Source organism: Tachysurus fulvidraco, chromosome 4, assembly GCF_022655615.1.
Source record: "Tachysurus fulvidraco isolate hzauxx_2018 chromosome 4, HZAU_PFXX_2.0, whole genome shotgun sequence".
NCBI classification, from domain to species: domain Eukaryota; kingdom Metazoa; phylum Chordata; class Actinopteri; order Siluriformes; family Bagridae; genus Tachysurus; species Tachysurus fulvidraco.
In genome coordinates this window covers 11771952-11791878 of record NC_062521.1, presented here as the reverse complement: position 1 = coordinate 11791878, position 19927 = coordinate 11771952, and the positions used below count along the sequence as shown (strand labels likewise).

The 19927-nt window shown below is 37.7% G+C and overlaps 2 protein-coding genes across 2 annotated transcripts; one reads left to right on the top strand and one right to left on the bottom strand.

Annotated features, from left to right (window-relative positions):
* Positions 1 to 4366: 4366 nt before the first annotated feature.
* eif4eb (eukaryotic translation initiation factor 4eb) lies at positions 4367 to 7176 on the bottom strand. The gene is made up of 7 exons (XM_027150071.2): positions 7024 to 7176; positions 6151 to 6254; positions 5913 to 6008; positions 5755 to 5818; positions 5450 to 5563; positions 5221 to 5360; positions 4367 to 5102 (listed from the first exon to the last, which is right to left on the bottom strand). The coding sequence occupies exons 1-7, from the start codon at positions 7039 to 7041 to the stop codon at positions 4988 to 4990; spliced, it is 651 nt and encodes a 216-aa protein (XP_027005872.1). The 5' UTR covers positions 7042 to 7176; the 3' UTR covers positions 4367 to 4987.
* A 1261-nt stretch (positions 7177 to 8437) lies between these two features.
* Positions 8438 to 10825, top strand: fam241a (family with sequence similarity 241 member A). Its single transcript, XM_027150070.2, has 2 exons — positions 8438 to 8628; positions 9406 to 10825. The coding sequence occupies exons 1-2, from the start codon at positions 8539 to 8541 to the stop codon at positions 9697 to 9699; spliced, it is 384 nt and encodes a 127-aa protein (XP_027005871.1). The 5' UTR covers positions 8438 to 8538; the 3' UTR covers positions 9700 to 10825.
* Positions 10826 to 19927: the final 9102 nt, after the last annotated feature.

The window sequence follows — 19927 nt, the reverse complement described above, 5'->3', positions numbered from 1 at the left end:
TGTAGGTGTTAATGAAACACTGGGGACTTTGCTGAGTAAAGACTAGAAAGATTTCCTGACAAATAACTAAGCAACACAACAATTACTCATAGGTTCTTGGTTTTTTTCCAGCATTTAAAGATTGAAATAAACACTTCTGTGAACAAACTGGAAAGAGTTGATGACTTGAAAGACAAGAAAATTCATTATACCGATGAAGGTATATATATATATCTTTTTGAATGCTTGAATAGTTGCATGGTTGGGCAGGCATTGTTTAGAAGTGGTACCAAAAGAATGAGTCTTGGGCTGCGTGACTGGATGAATGAGTCCAGAGGGCCGTGTTTGGCTTCAGTATTTCAGGAAAAGTCTGACCTGTGAGAACAATCGATATGACATTAGTGATATTGCCGCTGCAAGTTTAAAGACCCATTCACTTCACCCACTCCATATGTGGACCCTCACTTGCCAGTCAGTTGCCATGGGAAACCATTTGGCCGTGTCAAAAAAGAGCCTCGAGGGATTCCCGCCTGTGAGCGGGTACACACACACACACACACACACACACACACACACACAAAAACACACACTGCCGCTTTAGGACAGACTGGAAAGGTGCAAATTTTAGAGCTGTTTCCACTCTATACATCAAGGCAATAATCTGGTGATCTAGTGTGAAGAACAGCACCTCGAATGCAAACAGTAGCTTTAGTGTTTATGTGTTGGTAATGGGACTGAGAATAAATCAGCCTGAACAAAGCCACTGAGACTTTAGTATCCTCCTCTGGCCTGTCTGGGCCAATAGGCCTAATTATCCTAAAATGGGTTAGTGTGTGCATGTGTGTGACTGACTTTAAAACCTCATATAAACAGCTCTTAGAAAAGCTGAACCCTGAATTAGAGCCAAATTTCCAAATTATTTAAATGTAGGCATCATCACTGGCATCAAGCTGAAACTGTTTAATGCTACTTTATGTTATTTTAGGTATCTTGGTAGGGAGCAAATTGATATTACCTTTTCTTAAGAAGATAATTACATACAATCACAATTTGTGCCACATGCAGCATCTCAATACTTGAAAAAACGGTTCCTGAGCTAATATGAATATGAAAAGATAAAAATGAGGGCCTGTGAATTTTGGCTGGAAATCACATTAAGAAAATCATCCAATTATTATTATATCCATTAATAAATTATTATATAATAAAATTTATTATTACTGGGTTTAATCCAAACCTTAATACCGGAAATGCCACATAAACCTATGAATAATGTCAATAGAACCTTCAGTAATGAAAGCTTACTGGATTCAACAAATAGCCAAGGTATTATTATACACATTTAAATTTAAAAACAAGCTTATTACCGGAATTATTGTATTATATTCAAGGGGGAATCCAAACATGGATTTCCCTAAGCGGGTTATTTAGCTCCTTAGATTTTACAGCTAGTTTGTTCTGGTTATGATTTATACTTTTTGAGTGATGTGAGATGTGCATGATCGAGCTGATTTAATGGTCCTTCACTCTCACCCTGGTAAGATGATGGCTAATTGTGTCTCCATCTAGTGGACCTTTGTTCACAGCCCCAAACCACACCCGTAAACACCCGAAAAGCTCCTGTCTTAGTGATTCTTTACAGTCACTTAAACATTATTAAGTGAGAGGAGAGATGACAAGTCATCAGACTGGATAGATTACATAGTATAGTATATTATAGTTACTCAAATGGATCACTAAGAGTGCAAAATGAGCAAACCAAACCTTTGCAAATGTGATATTAGATATTAAAACACATTTAAGAGAAAACAAACACTACATAAGGGTCATTTGCTCTCTCTATTTTGAACGTCATGTTTTTTTATGTAACAAGTATATTTTTATGGTCAAGCTTATCTTACAGTAGGTGGGCATCAGAGCTTGAAAATAAAACATTTATGAACATATAACTGATATTATGGAAGTATAGCAAGCCTCCAGGAGAAGTATATTCAGTGCAGTTCTTTACTTTGGTAGGTCTATTTGCAGAGATTTTTCCCCTTATTATTTCTGTAAGATAGAGCTGGTTAAAAAAAGAATCACCCAATTAATAGTGATTCTCCTTTAAAAATCCCTTTTAGTCTATTATGAACCTCTTTACACCAGATTTAACCCCTATCTGGGAAAACAGTTGGAGGATAATAATCACAAAACCAAGGAGCGTATGTACTTAGCAGCTGAAGAATGTTGTCACAGGGCTATAGACAGAAGAGAGGGGACTTAACGCTCATAAAATCTGTCATCATCCATGGCATGATGAGGATAACGGTTAAAACCAATGCCCTGATCGTGAACCCAGAGAGAACATCTTGAGTGCTCCTGTTTAAGGATGTCCTCTCAGATTTAGTCAGGCAAGAGGCACAGTCTTAAGTTTTTCTATTAAAAAGAAATAAATAAATGAAAAATAAATGACTAAAAAGGAGATGCATGGATCAAGGTGGACCCACAACTTGAACCCATATTCAGTAATGGCAACAAAATAGATTTTAAAAACAAAAATAAAAAATATTTTTTTATTTAAAAAAAAAAAAAGCGCTGTATTGGTGAGGTGCGACTCTACTTCAGGTGACATGACGCAAAGGGGCATTAACTTTCACTGATGTTACATAAGTGCCATGCTTTGTGTTGTCTGTGGGCCACACCTGTATAATAATACATAATTTCCAGGGTATAATCACATGAACACCATGTACCTATTTAACCTAAATTAGTTTACAGCCAAGAGGAAGATTAACACTTTTTTGGACAATGGTGTGTTGAGTTTTTAGGCACGAGAACTATCCATCCATACATACATCTCAATAAACAAAAATGAGATAATTTCATAGATTACATGAATATTTACATTTGTTTGTTTTTTTGGTGTTCTTAATAGATCGTCTATAAACAACTCAACCATAAGACTACAAAATGGCATAAATAGTATTCTCAATGAATTTTTGAGTTACATTTGTTTGTTTGCTTATCTAATACTTAACTAGTTCAATAAAAACGAAGAAAATAACAAATTGAAGTATGCTTGATAAAATATAAATAAACAGAAAACCAGCAGTATTTTATGAAATGCAATAAGCATTGCTGCATCAAAAATAATTGTCGTCCTGTGTTTGCTATTTAATCTACAATGATTCTGGTGTTTTTATGCTGATTTTCACCTGCCTGGCTCATTTCACTACACATTATAACAAGCAGTCATGCAGTCAACCCATCATACTGTTTCAGTCACACATATAACACACCGATTCAAACATATGGCTTAAAATTCACACTAGAGAAGAATTATGCAGTGCCAAACAAATCAGGTGTTGATGATCCCACTAAATGCGCTTACAGGTATAAGAGAATCATGAATACACAATACTGATATACTTGTGGCAGAAGTCCGTGTTACTGCACATTAGCTATAGAAGTCGACTCATAACCAACACATCTCTACTTGATAACATTTTCGTAACCATGAGCTGTGACACAAAATATGTATATTTTCTAAGCCTGCATCTGTTTGAAGAACTCAGGGAACCTGATCGTCACTAATAAAGCAGTAATTGTAGCCAACTTTTAATAGAGCAGCACACACAGCTCAATCATAATTAGAGACAGGAGAATGGCAGGTGATAGGGATTATATATTTTCAGCACAGAGAAACACAACACTGTGGTTGAAAGAAAGCTGAAAACTGATCTTGATTTCCTCTGCGTACTCTGGTTTTCTTCCTCCTGTCCAGAATCATGTTCTGTAGGCTGATTGGCATATCTAAATTGTCCGTAATGTGTGAGCGGGATGGGTTTGCACTCCCTCCAGGGTGTCTGTCTGAGTCCTCTGGCAAAAGTAGGATGTGTAGGACAAGCAGTACACAAAATGGAAATGGATGGACAGACAGGGTTTCTCTCATAAAAATGACTTTACCTTGAAGAGAACCCTTTTAATCAGCATGAGCACTCTACATGTTGTACTATGTAGATTCTGAGTAGCTAAGGACAAAGCTGTCAAATACCTCTGTCAGAAAAAATTTAAATCAGTGAGCCTTACTACTAGAACACCGCTCTGTCTCTCTCTTTATAATTATAATTTTATTTTTTTAGTTTTGCATTTAGCGCTCATGCTGTGGTGACACTCATCAACAAGATCCCTTTGTCTTTAAAAGTTAAGCCTATTGGCAGTTTTAGTGAAATAATTCTAATCCACATAAATCTACTTTATTTAAGTCCTAGTGATGTTCGGGATATGTTGTACCAAGCTAAATCCAATTACAGTCAGACAATAACAAATCATCTATTACAGTAGAATTAAAGTCCTATTATGCTACCATTCGAACAAGAATGTATATATATAAAATAAAAACACGTACTGAATTGCAAAACCCCAAATTTAATCATGTTTTTGCTGAAAGAAACAAGGCAGCATTTTGAAGATTTGCTTGATTACATGGGCGGGTCGTTGTATACCACCTTCGCAAAATGTTAAGATAAAGTCTGAATAAATTAAAAATGTGTTCAATAGGCACTATTGCAGTGAGGCTGCTGGATAAGGGTGCACACAGTCATTACCTTTCCTCAGACATTAAATAATTCAACACATTTCTTTTTAAAAAGGAACACATCAAATATTTTACAATCTCGGAGTCCTGTTTGACAATGAATATGCAAGTTTGTTCAAGTCATTTTTGATGAGGACTGTCCACATGATTTGAGTGTACATCAATGCTTTGCTGTTTAGTTAACATTTCTTAGTGTATTATGTGTTAAACCTGTCGGTACTTTGTGAGCTAAGGTGTGTTCGGGATTCCTGTTGGGGCTCGTCGGTGGTACTAGTTGAGGTTTGGTGGTATTTTGAGTGAGAAACTGGTTGATTCTTTGAATTTGAAGCTTTGGTTTAGGGCAGAAGAGCAAAGTGCATGAGAAAGAGAGGAGGTTTAAAGGGAGAGGCGGTGGAGATAGGGTGAAGGGAGAGTGGTTTCAGGCTCAGATTTTCAGACCACAAACTTGTTCTTGGTAGTTGAGCCACTCTTTGTGGCTGTGTCAGCATGAGACTGATAGCCAATGGTCATCTTCATAGGGATTCCTAATCGCTCCTTATACACCCTCCTGTAGACAGAGACAACCACATTGACACACATTTACATATCAATACTATGTTTGCATTAAAATATGCATCTTTCACAATAAGTGTGCGTTTTTAAATACATGTGTGTAAACTTCTAACCCTATGTGTGTTACTGAATCTTTGTTCTCATAATCGGAAGTCCAGACAGCAATTTTATCTCCTTTTGTTCGGATGTTGACTACAGCACCACAAACATCATCACTGTAGTCATCAAAAGCTTCTCCTATAAGACAAAGCATCTGCAAACACAGAAACATCAGGACAAGAACACAGCTGTGCACATCTGTATGGAATCAGGTTAAAGCAGCAAATTCAAAAGAATACTCACTGTTTCCAGCCAAAAACTGTCCAAGTCGTGCTTCCTCTGCTGTTTGTTGAGGGTGATGAGCCAGCGCCCTCCTTTCTTATTTCTCTCATCCTCCCACATGGGCTCAATGCCGTCCTATAAGATGCAAAAATGTACATATTAAGACAATTGCAAAATGTGGTTCACACACAAATACAAAATGTAAGTACACAACATCTTGACTAAAATATTATAACAAGCTTGTGCTTTTCTCCACACACAAAAACAAACAAACAAACAAACAAATACTACTGCTAATAATAATAATAATAGTAATAGAGGCCCACCTTGAACAGTGAATAGTCACATCCAGACATCAAATTACTGGACAGCTGAATATGGTTATAAAGCCTAAAAAATATGAATAAGCCACATCAACCCAAAGCAGTCTAATATTTTTCTCTGCACGACATTCGTAGCTACACATACAAAATGTAACACTTACGCCCAGAAATCTTCTACTGTGTCAAACTTTGAAATCAGTCGCAAGTTGGCTTGCCATGTTTTGCTCTTGTCATTTTTAAAGAACCATAAAGACCATCTGCAGGAAGACAAGCAGTTACACAAACTTGTAATAAAGTGACAATCCTGTACACACAAAACTCGACAAGTCTGTCGCCTAAAACAACGGCGTGAAAAACAGAAAGTGGGTACAGAAGGGTGAGGTGTAGCTTATGGTTGACCTGTTTTGTAGCGGATGTTTGATGTAACACTCAGGGCTGACAATCTCCTGACTTGTCTCTTCTGAGTTCTCCTCTTCACTCTTCAATGGATTCAATATTACTTCCTTGAGAACAGAAATGCCAACAAACAAACGGCTTACGGAAACGTCAAGTCTAGCAAATAACTTACTTCAAGAAATAAACTGACACTGTACAACTGTCATTTAAAATGAATCAGTTTACTATTCCAAAGCATTCTGCAACTAGTCGTATGTTCTTATAAGGACGATGAAGCATTTTATCCCATATAAACTCTATGAGATCTACAGGATCATGTTCAATATCATGTTCAAAACTCAAATTAACAGCACTGCCAACAGCTGGAACTAAAAAAACAAACTAGATGACAAACCAAAAAGTGTATTCCCGTCTGTCTGAGGTTTTTATTATAAGCTGAGGCTTAAACATTTCTGAAGTAAACCTATTTTAAACTAGTTTTACAACTCCTCCAGGTGAAGATTGCTAACATTAACACATGTTGTCTTTACATAGCTGTATAATAATTCATACAAAAGCAAAGCCAAACGTCCAGAACAACTTGCAGTGGCAGCAAAGTGTTAACTAGCCTCCTAAACTAGCTAAGGCGCTTCTCTAAACAAGACGACAAACTAGTCTCAGCTTATCTTGTTAAGACAGGAATAAGTTAGAGACTCTTCACTTCTCCCATTCAAACATGTCGATTAACTTTATAAAGTCTAACTACAGCTCACATTTCTGGCTAATCCTGAACTAGGTCTTATACACAAACATTCGTGTTGACATATTATCTTATGAATGTTTCAAAAAAACCCTCAAAAAACGGAAAATTATTCTTAGAGTTAGGCATCAACTCACCGGCTCTGCGGTCGCCATTTTCCATGACTTGTTCACACAGGCCTCATATGGAACATTCAGGCTTCGTCCCAAACAGCGTACTAGACTACTACATAGTATATACTACATAGTATGCACTCTTATGGGCGGTGTACTGTTACTGCATACTGATCAGTAAAGTAGTATGCTGTGTTCAAAGAAGCTTCATTCTCATTGGCTGAAGCCTGAGCCTATAGCGTTAGAGTCCAAGATAAACTTAGCTAAACTTAAACATATAATAGTTTTTATTTTTAGAATATAAATAAATAAATAAATAAATAAATAAATAAATAAATAAATAAATAAACATGTTTCATAGTAACATTAAAGTAACATTAAAACTACAAAAAAAGAGAGTTACATAAAGTAGATTTTAATTGTTCAAAATGATCTAAAAAATAATAAAATATAAAATCTTCTAAAAACGTATATTTAAGTTTTTTGGTAGAACTACATTATATTGTTAAAAGATTTTAGACACCTGGACCATAATCCCCAAACTGTTTCCACAAAATTGGAGGTACAGAATTGTATAAATTGTCTTTGAATGCTGTAATATTACAGTTTCCATTCACTGAAACTAAAAGCCCCAAAGCTGCCTCAGCATGTTAATGCCCCTGTGCACAAAGCAGGGTCCATGAAAACATGGTTTGTCAAGGTTGGAGTGGAAGAACTTGATCATCCTGAATAGATACTGTATGACCTCTACCCTTTCTGATTGTCCCCCAGGCCTCCTCACACGACATCAGTGTTTGACCTCACTAGAGCTATTGAGGATTAATCTGCAGAAAGACACAACACAGTCACACTCCAAAATATAGTGGAAATCGAGTGGAAGTCTAGTGGAAATCAAGTGGAAGTCTAGTTGAAATCTAATGGAAGTCTAGTGGAAATCTAGTGGAAGTCTAGTGGAAATCCATTTTAGGAGTGTGGAGGTTACCAAAAAAGTGTGCAAGCTCTGGAAAGGTATGTCCAAAAATGGATGTGTCAATCAGGTGTCCACAAACTTTTGGAAAATATTGTATTTATTTGTGTGTACTCTCAGCTACATCTTATTATGGACTTTATACTACTGGGAAGGCATCACTTTTGCATATGATTTTTACAGCAAAATTGAGAATCAACAGAGCAGGAGTCATATGCTGGTCTTCTCTGTAGCAAAACCTCCAGATTTGATGTGTCATATATTATATTATGGGAGTCTTTTTCTGCTTATCACATTAAACACTGGTTACATTGAAGGTTTTTCTTAGGTCTAAATAGTCTGGCCTTTGTGGCATGTTTAAGTTTGCTCTGTTTTTAGTTGAATGTTCTAAGAATCAAAATATTCGGGGACGGAGTTATTACTGCAGAAAGAATCACGATTCTGAGCCGTTCGGCTCTGATGACGTCACACGAGTCCCGTATTTGACAACTGAATCCGGAAGTGTTTCGAACAGCGCTGGTTCAGTCTCGTCTCCTGGTGTCTGTTAGTTGGGTTTAGTTTTTAGTGACAAAATGTCTAAGGAGTTGCCGGCAGTCATTAACGGTCGTGATTTTGAGGGTCAGAGGAGGTATCCAGGAGGTTACACAGCAGACAGCGAGCAGGTAAAAGCAAGTTATTTAGTGAGTAACTGTGATCATTGGCTACCGAAATGTGTCCAAACTCCAGGAGTTTTACATCACAGCATAAAGTAACACATTGTGACCGCTAAAGATGTAAACATGTAGCGTAACTGTGTGTGTGTGTGTGTGTGTGTGTGTGTGTGTGTGTGTGTGTGTGTGTGTGTGTGTGTGTGTGTGTGTGTGTGCACATGCAAATAGGCCCTTTCAACAGCGTGTTTAAATTTGCATGAGTCTTAATGTATCATTGTTAATTATAATGGTCAAATAATGAACCCTTATTAAGCTTAATCTTTTATTTAAAGGTCAGTTTCTATTTTCAGTTCTGAATTTGTTCCCACAGTTTTTATCTTCAAGTTTACCTGCGATTTTAGCACCACATGGTTTCGTAGACATGATGTGGATGTTTAATGATTATAGTTAGAGCCTGTGTGTTCCTGTAAAGATACAACGACTTCTTACTGCTTCAAACCTCACTACGCTTCCTCAAAAGCCCACGTGGTTCTTGTGGTACCAACCACACGGAGCCTGTGACAACACACATACACATATACATTTGAACACCTATCTTTCAGTATTGTACACCCATAACATCAAAGGTTAGAAAAGTATGCATACCGCATTAGGCAAGATTTAGAGTTATATACAGCTAATTACACATATATCATTTTAAACCTGTGAGTTTCTGTTGAGTTTGACTTACATAAGGATGCCATCCAAAGTTAAAACATAAAAGGTAATTAATCTCTTCTTTCTTTTTAGAATGACCTCCGGGCAAGAGCACAAATGCATGGCACTTCTAACACCATGCCTCAGGCTGCATCAGATACAGTACCAGAGGCAGCCCAAGTGGATGACTGCGAGAGGCTGGGCACTCTGTTTGGGATGTTCAATAAGTGCCTAAGAGGCATCGGCTTCACACAGCTCTACTTTGGGGAAAAGATCGTAGAGCCTATGGTTGTGCTTCTCTTCTGGCTGCTACTCTGGTTCCTTGGCATCCAGGCCCTGGGTCTCGTAGGAACTCTTTGTATCATCATCATATACCTCCAAAAGTAGTTGCCTAAGAGGAATGAAATGATTATATTCTTTGTGTCTTGGCATGATCTAATACAGATCAACATAATGATTGTCCCTTTATAATGAACAGCATTATAACATTTGATGGGTTTAGTTTTCTCTCCTTCGTGAGCCTTAATTGACTGCATACATATACTGTGTCATAGTAAAGTTGTTCAACCTTTATAAAGTTTTTATATAGGATTTAATTGTTTGGAGGTTTAAAAACACTTCGTGCCATTTTTAATGGAGCAAATCTGAAAGAGTTGAAATATAACACTTTTATGTGGCACTGTAACTGAGTATAGTACTAAGCAGGAAGTTTCAGAAATCTGATATTGAAGGATTTTTGTCATCTATGCACTAATTTAGATGTTTTTAATAAGCATGTTTTCTTAAATATCAATTTGTATTGACTGTTGAGTTACTTTCATAATTAGCATGGATGTTAATGGGAAAAGCACTTTAAGAGGAAGAAAATATACTATTTTACCTTTTCCCATAAAAATAAGAGACATATCAACCATACTTTATCTCGAAAATGAAATGTATAGTTTTATTTTTTTTGTTGATGGTTTATCTCATTGCCTTTGTAGTTATTTTTGTAGTGTGCATTCTCTACACAAGCGCACTAGAGGGCAACACCTTCATGCTCCCTATTTCCTCGAAAGCAGATCACAAAGTTATCTCTTTGTAACAAATAGTAAACTCTAATTGATAAAGGTTTAAATGTACCAAAGCATTGCATGTCGTTCACAGTCAGGCATGGAAACTGCGTGTAAAACAAATGATTCATTCTTAATATTTAAGTGAACAGAGCCTTTTCATTATAGTGAGTGAGTGAGTGAGTGAGTGAGTGAGTGAGTGAGTGAGAGAGCAAGCGAGTGTGTGTGAGTGCGTGCGCAGTGCCCTGTGTTGGACAGTTGTACTATTCAGAGTGTTTTCATGTTGTGCTCCCACTGTTCCTGGGATAAGGATAGGGCTAGGGATCCATGCCAACCTGGATCAGGAATATTCTATATTAATGGATGAATGTATAATTCTCAATATTTTTATCTTTCTGTATCCTGCTGTATAATCCAAAGATTCTTGCATAACATCAAGCATTGCAAATCTAAAAATTATTCTAGTAACAATGTATTAAAACATTAACCAAACTAATTCTGAAGGTTAAAAATAAATAACCTAATTTATGTTATTTAAAGGAGACAATTTTTTTTAGTAAAAAGTGAGTTACAAGACCATTTATAGCTGCCTCACATCTGAAAACTATTTGTGAATATTATTATTTGTAAATGTGATTTTTAACTGCAAAGTTGTTTGAGCTCCAAAACAGGCATAAGTTTTGCTAATGATTGTGTATTAAAAAAAAAAAAAATCATATTTCTTTATGATTGTGTCAAAAATGTGATCAATGGCAGTTTACAACTGTTTCTTTATACCTCATTTAGCAGATGTTGTGCCATTATTTAGATGATTATGTAAGCCATCTTGCTGCATTTATCGGCTCTTTTGGAATTTTTTTGTTATATATTTTACTTCTGTATCTTCAATCAACTGTGGCTTAATATTTGGTTGTCTAAATAAAAATCAGTATGTTTTTAAAAAACGAATGTACTATCGGATTTGTATATACAATAAGTTTAATGGATATACGACGAAACATACTGCACACTGCAAAATGACCATGCTTACACAACGTTCATTGAAATACAATATGCAGTCTATATATTTGTACCTAAATTGTGAGATATTCATCTGTACTTGGTTCTGTAGTATTTAAACCTAGTATTATACACCTAGTATTTTTTTATATATTTTTGTGTTTTGTAGTTCTCTCTTTCCAGCTTTTTATTGTCTGTTTTACTGTTGCACCTCTTGAGCACCATAAGGAATTATAACACTGTCATATCCACCTTTATTACATCCCTCAGACTGGCTTGTCTGTTGCTATTGCAAGAGTTTGTAATGTGTGAGTTTGTACACTGCAGTGTGCAGTTCTCAGCAGTGCCGGGCTCATCCAGACCATCATGCAACAGCAACTTGCTGGTTGCAGTGGGTTAGCATCAAAAATGTGTGTGAGTGTGAGTGTGTGTGTGTTTGTGTGTCTGTGTGTGAGTGCGTGTGTGTGCGTGTGTGTGTGCGCTCGGTAGAAAAATAAGAAATAACAAACAGCAGGCAAGAGCAAACAAGGGTGAGAAACAAAACAAGACCGCCACAACAGCGCTAGTCATATGTCATAACTTTGCAGAATAAATACACATTATTTCAATTATTCCAAATGTTGTTGCTTTCCTTTAGCTGCTCCCTGTTCAGTGTCACCACAGAAGATCATCTGATCCACATATTTGATTTAGCACTGGATTTATGCCACATGCCCTTCCTGACACAACCCTTCCATTTTATCCGTGGATGGTGGTGAAACCGTGGGTTCGTGCCAGGGACCTTAATTATATATATAAGTGGGCTATTTTACTATTTGCTTCAGCTATTAGGAGAACCTAATTTTAGTATAGTTTGAATGAAAATACAATCTTAAGCATTGTTGAGTATTTATAAAGCAGCAGTAGTGGACTGTAGATGTTAAATTTTACTTTTCTAGAATTTAGCAAATACCCATATACAGATCTTACAAAAAATACATTTAGAACAGATGTCAAATGACCTTATCCAGCGACTGACTTACTTTAAGGGTCAAGTTTGAAAATCACTTGATGTTCTACTTACTTTTATTCCAAGTGGAACTTGCAGTTCTGGACCAACGGGTGATTGAATATTTAATACTGAATATAGGTTGAAAGTTCAGATAATCAATAAAATAACTCAAATTACCCCAAAATAAAGATCAGGTCTTTCTGTAGGGTTTTGTTGGGAAGACATAGTCTGCAAAAAGCTTACAAAGAAGAATAAATCGAAATATGTCAATCAGAATAGGGGTACATTTGTATTTCTAAAACATTAGATGATTAGGATGGGCAGCGCAGTGACACAGTGACCAAGAAAAGTGTTTCCCTTCAAAATTGACAAGAAAGGCAAGAAAGCATATCAAGGAGGCTTCCACACTACATGTGTCAATGTTAAAATATCTACAGGAATATCTTGCAAGAACTTGTCACTTCCTGTATGTGACAACAACAACATGTATTTTTCATGTTTGGGATATGAAGTAAGGTGACATCCAAGACTTATGGAGCAAAATGTGTTTTGGTCTGATGAGTCCAAGTTTGAACAAACTGCATAGCACCATGCTAAAGTCCCATTGCTTTGTGTTAGGGTTGGAGACTACACCTTCCCCATCAGTCTCCTGTATGTAACCAATGCTCAGCGTTAGAGATGCTTCATGGCTAAATCTAAATCTTGCCTAATGCGGTATGCATAATTTTCTAACATGGTTCAACATTATTTAATGCAACATTAATGCAGTATTTGCTGCTTGCATTGATGGATGGTAACTGTCTTTACTATTGCACAATATGGCCAGTTGGCCTTCGTATTGCACAACTGTGTTCTGTATGTGTCAACAGCAAACAGGAAAATGGCACCCTGTGTCCTCAGGAGCCATTAATTAGTTGCTATTGACAGCCAGGTAATTTTCATTGACATTGGCATTTTCATGCCGGGTACATGAATTTTCCAGGTTTTTTTGGTGAATCTGACTTTGGACGAACTCAAACCTCTGCTATTCAATCAATGGGATGTAGCGGTAAAGCTCCTTTCATTCTTATAGTGTGACCAAGTGTGAGGTCTCCCACCAATGGCCTGTTGTCCCATATGCTCTGTTCGTGTTTCAGCAAAGAGGTGATTATCCAACACCTCTTAAAAGTATTCAGAAACAACAGCATTTAAGCAAGCCAAACAAGGATATTTTTTGTGTCAGTAGACCCAATAGTTTCCCAAACCTTTCTGATATGATTTTCATAACTGAGAGCCCTTCATGCAAGCACATTCTCCCATTAGTCTATTATCTTCTTTAAAGAAAATAGGACATTCAACATTGTTTACACAGCTTTTTGTTCAATTGATCAAAAAAATGACACCATCACACGCCTCCTACACACATCTGGACACCAGGAAGAGAGATTATGTTAAAATGTTGTTTGTTGACTAGAGCTCAGCATTTAAGGCTAAAAAATCCCCTACCAAATTCACCATCATAGAGGACTTGCGACTTAACTGTCCCTCAGTGTCAGCAAACACTCCAAAAACACTCCACATTCACGACAGCCAGGCGAGTGTTCAGCCATATCTCACCCACCCTGCGCCTGTGGTGGCAGTTTGGATCCAGATGTATAAATTACACTACTCAGAGGTGGTAGTAAAAGCAAAGAAGTAAGGAAAAATTATATTTTGCTGCAGGAAGGGGGGGGGCACAGTGGCTTAGTGGGTAGCACGTTCGCTCACACCTCCATGGTCGGGGTTCGATTCACGCCTCCGCCTTGTGTGTGTGGAGTTTGCATGTTCTCCCCGTGCCTTGGGGGTTTCCTCCGGGTACTCCGGTTTCCTCCCCCGGTCCAAAGACATGCATGGTAGGTTGATTGGCATCTCTGGAAAATTGTCCGTAGAGTGTGATTGCGTGAGTGAATGAGAGTGTTTGTGTGCCCTGCGATGGGTTGGCACTCCGTCCAGGGTGTATCCTGCCTTGATGCCCGATGACACCTGAGATAGGCACAGGCCCCCCGTGACCCGAGGTAGTTCGGATAAGCGGTAGAAAATGAGTGAGTGAGTGCAGCAAAAGGCATCTTCCATATAGTGCAAAGTCTACACAGTGAACAGGCAAATTCTAGTGTTTTAGCTCTTTCCTTTTTGTACCCCAGGTATGTGTGTGTGTATGTGTGTATGTGTGGCATGCACCCTCCCCGGTTACTGAAGATGTATCCCTTTGAATTATGACCTCAACAAGGCCACGTAGCATTTTCAGTTCTTATCGAGCACATGCACGCATACTCCCCTAAAGTTCCCATGCTTCTAGCACATACAATGTTAACAGTTGGAACAAGGTCCTCTTGTTCTTTTTCACTAGTCTGACACACAATACTGTAAAAGCACATAACAATTATATAAAAACATATAATTATATAAAAACACTCATTATATTTCAAATTTCCACTACATTTCCCTCTTTTTTGTCCTTTAAGACAAACGATATAAACAAAATTTGAACATAATCATGACTTAAGGCATTCAAAAGACAGTTCTAGACAGAACATCAGACATCATCTTTTCCCTTGGGCTTTTCAATGACATCGGATATACTGCTGTTTTTTCTTTAAGGGATAAGCCCCTCTGGTTTGAGCATAGGAAAGTATAGGAAGAGAAAAAGCACAACTCTAATTAGTAACAAAGCATCAATCATAAAAACCATACCTATGAGATTAAGCTATAAAAACTAAACTTAAGTAAATGTTGCTATTTTTGTTAGGGAAAGACCTCGGTTGATGGCATGCAAGTAAATAAATCTAAGCAAAGCTAATTTATCCTTCTACATTTGTTGCTTGACAAAATTTCCTTGCTTCACTCATTGTACACTTATTTTTGTGTGGCCACTATGGAGTTGATAATGGACTTCAGCACAAAGCAGTAAAAGAGCTACCACCCCCTTGACAGTAATAAAGAAGTTTTCACTGCATGTCATACTGTTTATGGCTGTACATGATCAATACAATTTTAATTTCAAGTTTTGTATTGAAGTGGTCCATTGGGTTACTAGTGAGGCCATTAGTCTCTCTTCTGGCAGCATTTTAGCCCAACAGTTTCTGGATGTTTTAATTATGATGTGCGCTCTTATACCAGATCACAGATTTCTGTATTCTTGTACATATAAAAGCTTTATAAAACTGGTACACTGTGAAATAGCCAACCCACTCACTTGGGCTGATAAATCATAAAATGAGTCTGGCATGTGATCTTTTGCAGTAAGTGGAGGATTAGCTTTTGCCAAGATGGCCTCGGTGCCAGCTTGCAGGACAACCACTGCTGTGCAATATTCTTGGGTTATATCTGACATTTGAAGTGCTCTTAAGTAGATCTGTGAGGCTCTCCACTCAGTGCTACACTTAATTGCACTGTTAGATTTAGCAGCTCTTGCATGTGGTACATTACTTGGTATTCAAATGCAGTGAGGGAGCTTGTTGTCTCCACTCTACAGGACTGTGCAGCCAACACCACGGTCAACTTCTGTTCTTCCTTTGATCACACCTCAGGCAGCTTCTTTAACTTTTCTTTGTAGGCACACTAATGGCCCAGTTTTCTCCCTGTTGTGATTCTCTTGCTCTTGCATGCTCTTTGCAACTGGCATGTTATATAATTATGGCAAGTCTCTGTAAATGCATGTTAAATATACTCCAGTCCCAAGCAACCTGGGTATTAGTCATTTCCATTGTTCCAATGCTTGGACTTTGACAGCACAAACGACTCTATATTGTACAATGAAATACAGAAAATTGTAAGTTGATGAGTAAAAAATATTTTTGCAAACAATTTACAAGTTAGAATTCATTGATTTGTGATATTAAATAAACACCACACTACTGCAAGTCAGCACAAACAATAAGCAGAGTGTCTGCTCTCTGAATCAATACTAAATTTACCAAGGTCCATGTCAGTGCACTTTATTTGATAGTTCAGATTTTTTCACAATTTCTGTAATCTTTAACAGGAATTCAATGCATCTTAGAGTTTTGAATCTGATACATCCTCTATAATCACCTGAGACACATGAATACATGGATACATGGATATGCGAGTAGCTAACAAACACAGATGATAACTTTAGAAGGAACCTGATTATAAGTGTTTGCTGAAGAAAGACATACTGTGGAATATTTATTGTCAGCACTGAATGATAAAATACAGTTTTGGACAAACACATAAACAGAAAAGAAATCACAATTTATCACAATTTCTCAGTACTGCTGTATATACAACTGTATATACAGCAGTATATACAGTTGTATATACAGTTGTATGCAAAAGTTTAGGAACCCATGAAAATTTCCATGATTTTCATTAATAAATATGTGGGTGTTTGGATCAGCAATTTCATTTTGATCTATCAAATAACTGAAGGACGCAGTAATATTTCAGCAGTGAAATGAGGTTTATTGGATTAACAGAAAATGCGTAATATGCATCAAAATGAAATTTGACAGGTGCATAAATTTGGGCACCCCAACAGAAAAATCACATCAATATTTAGTAGAGCCTCCTTTAGCAGAAATAACAGCATCTAGATGCTTCCTATAGCCTGTAATGAGTGTCTGGATTCTGGATGAATGTATTTTGGACCATTCCTCCTTACAAAACCTCTCCAGGTCAGTTAGGTTTGATGGTTGCTGAGCATGGACAGCCCGCTTGAAATCCCCCAACAGATGTTCAATGATATTCAGGCCTGGGGACTGGGATGGCCATTCCAAAACATTGTACTTGTTCCTCTGCATAAATGCCCGAGTAGATTTTGGGCAGTGGTAGTTTTGGGTCGTTGTCTTGTTGAAATATCCCGGTGTAACTTCAATTTGTGGCTGATTTCTCAACATTAATCTCAAGAATCTGCTGATATTGATTGGAATCCATGCAACCCTCAACTTTAACCCGATTCCCAGTACCAGCACTGGCCAAACAGCCCCACAGCATGATGGAACCTCCACCAAATTTTACTGTGGGTAGCAAGTGTTTTTCTTGGAATGCTGTGTGCTTTTGCCGCCATGCGTAATGCCCCTTGATATTTGTTCCAGGTCATTTGAGAGTTGTTTTGAGGCCTCTATGTTGCCACTCTTCAGATTTCCTTTTGATGCACATCGCACATTTTCTGTCAATCCAATAAACCTCATTTCACTACTGAAATATTACTGCATCCTTCAGTTATTTGATAGATCAAAATAAAATTGCTGATGCAAACACCCAAATATTCATAAATGAACGTCCTAAACTTTTGCATACGACTGTACCTGCAGTTTTAGGTGAATGGAGTGCAATCAGAAAAACTGCTGATGAAGAACAGGAATTTGGCCTCTTCCCTGAGCATAACAGTTACAATCATTAATCAACTCCACACTATTTAACATACACTATAATCTAGACCAGGGGTCGGCAGCCTTAAACACTCAAAGAGCCATTTGGACCCGTTTCCCACAGAAAAAAACACAGGGAGCCACAAAACCCTTTTCTAAAATGAAGATAACACTACATATATCGTTTTTTACCTTTATGGAAAGTATAGAAAAAACTGTAGTGTGTTGCATTTATGAAATCAATGAACTGCTACCAAGTAAACAAAATTTTATTTCTGCAGGCAAACAAAAATATTTTGAACAGTTTGAACTAAACTAATTTGAAGGTTACTTTCAAATAAAATGTTCAATGTCTAATTGAGTCCTTGTCGTATTCATGACCAGGTCTCTCAAGTTTTGAAGACAGGCAAGCGTGACATCTCCAACCCCCCCGCAACCCCGATATTTTTCATTGGCTGTTGCGTTAAATCTTTCCCAGATAGTGCTATTTTCTGATTGGCTATTGTGTAGCCTCTTTTTTTGATTGGCTGATAACTCCAGGGGTGACGCGCGTGATTCCTGCCCGGTTCCATAGACACAGCGGTGCAGACTGATACATTTTGGGCGCTGCGGCTTATTAAATATATGATAAATAGTCAAAAAGTTCTTCTGAGTGAGAAATACGATGTGTGGCGGGAGAGCGTGACAAAACACCCAAATGCATGACTGTCACTCTCAATGCGTGACACTTGACAGCTCTGCATGATATCAAAATTTTAACTTGCCAGCTGCAGCAAACCAAAACTGCGTCTGCTTCTGTGTGTCTGATTTCGCAAGTCGGCAGTTATGACGCATATTTTGAGCGACAAAAAAATAAACACGGATTATTTTAATGTTACAAGAGCATCCTAATCTTAGAATTTAGAATTACATATTAAATATTGCTGACACACCAAACACCAACAATGACTCACAACAGGGGAATGAACAAACAGAGTAGATATAGGGAACAAGAACCAATCACAAGACGGAGGCAATCACAGACTAAGACAAGACATCTGGGGAAGAGAATGAGTGCAGTTAATGTCCATGGTAACAGATAGGTGGGCAGGGACAACAATTAACAGCAGGGAAATGACGGCAGACAGAAACAAGGGGAAACACAGACAGACTCGTTACAACTGTCATGACTGCACGCCAAGTTACCCAAATGTTAAACTCCTAAATTTGCAGATGATACCATGCTCATTGGACTCATCCAAGAGGGCACAAGGTGAAGCGGCTGGTGCTATGGTGCAGTCATAGCTAAACACACTAAAAACTGTGGAGATGATAGTGGACTTTAGGACAGACCCTTCAACACTACTTCCCCTCACAATATCCAACAGCCCTGTGTCATCTGTGGAGACCTTCAAGTTGCTGGGAAATACATTCCCAAGACCTGAAATGGTAGTCCAACATAAACTCCATTCTCAAAAAGGCCCAGCAGATGATGTACTTTCTATGCCAATTAAGAAAGTATTGTCTGCCAAATTAGCTGTTAACACTGTTCTACACTGCAGTCACTGAATCTGTCCTGTGCACATCCATCACCATCTGGTTTGGAGCAGAAACAAAACAGGACGGGAACAGACTGCAAGGCACAGTTAAAACAGCAGAAAAAAATAGATTTGTAAAGTTCGTTGTGACAAACTTTGATGTTGGATTGATGTAGTAAGTATTCCCAAAGGCCAGTGTGCTAGGGTGCCAATACTTTTGGAGGCAAGTTGATACAAGCATGCCCTGTTTGACATATCACATGTCCATTTTGTAGTATTTTTTTGATTTTGCTTATTTTGTTGGGCCGGGCTGAACGTGATGTCACATGACATCATCAGTACACCCGTGACGCAACCCCACTCATTGTCCTGAGTGTTCTGATATGTCACATGCCAATGTTGTGGAAAACTTTAGATTTTGCTTATTTTAGGACCCGGTACCGTGAGTACCGGAACTCGGATCACTTGGGAAAATAATAGCAAAAAACTTCAGACCAGGGTCTATGACATTTTGGTGCATGTGCCTTGAAAGCTCTAGGAGGTGTTACTCTTGGTAAATTTATTATATAATATTATAATATATAATATTATAATTATAATATATTATGCACACTCCCCAGTACTTGTTCTATACAAGAACCAAAAACCGGGGCAGTAAACAATCCCTACTGTCCCTTCACACCCTGGACACAACCTCTTTAAGTT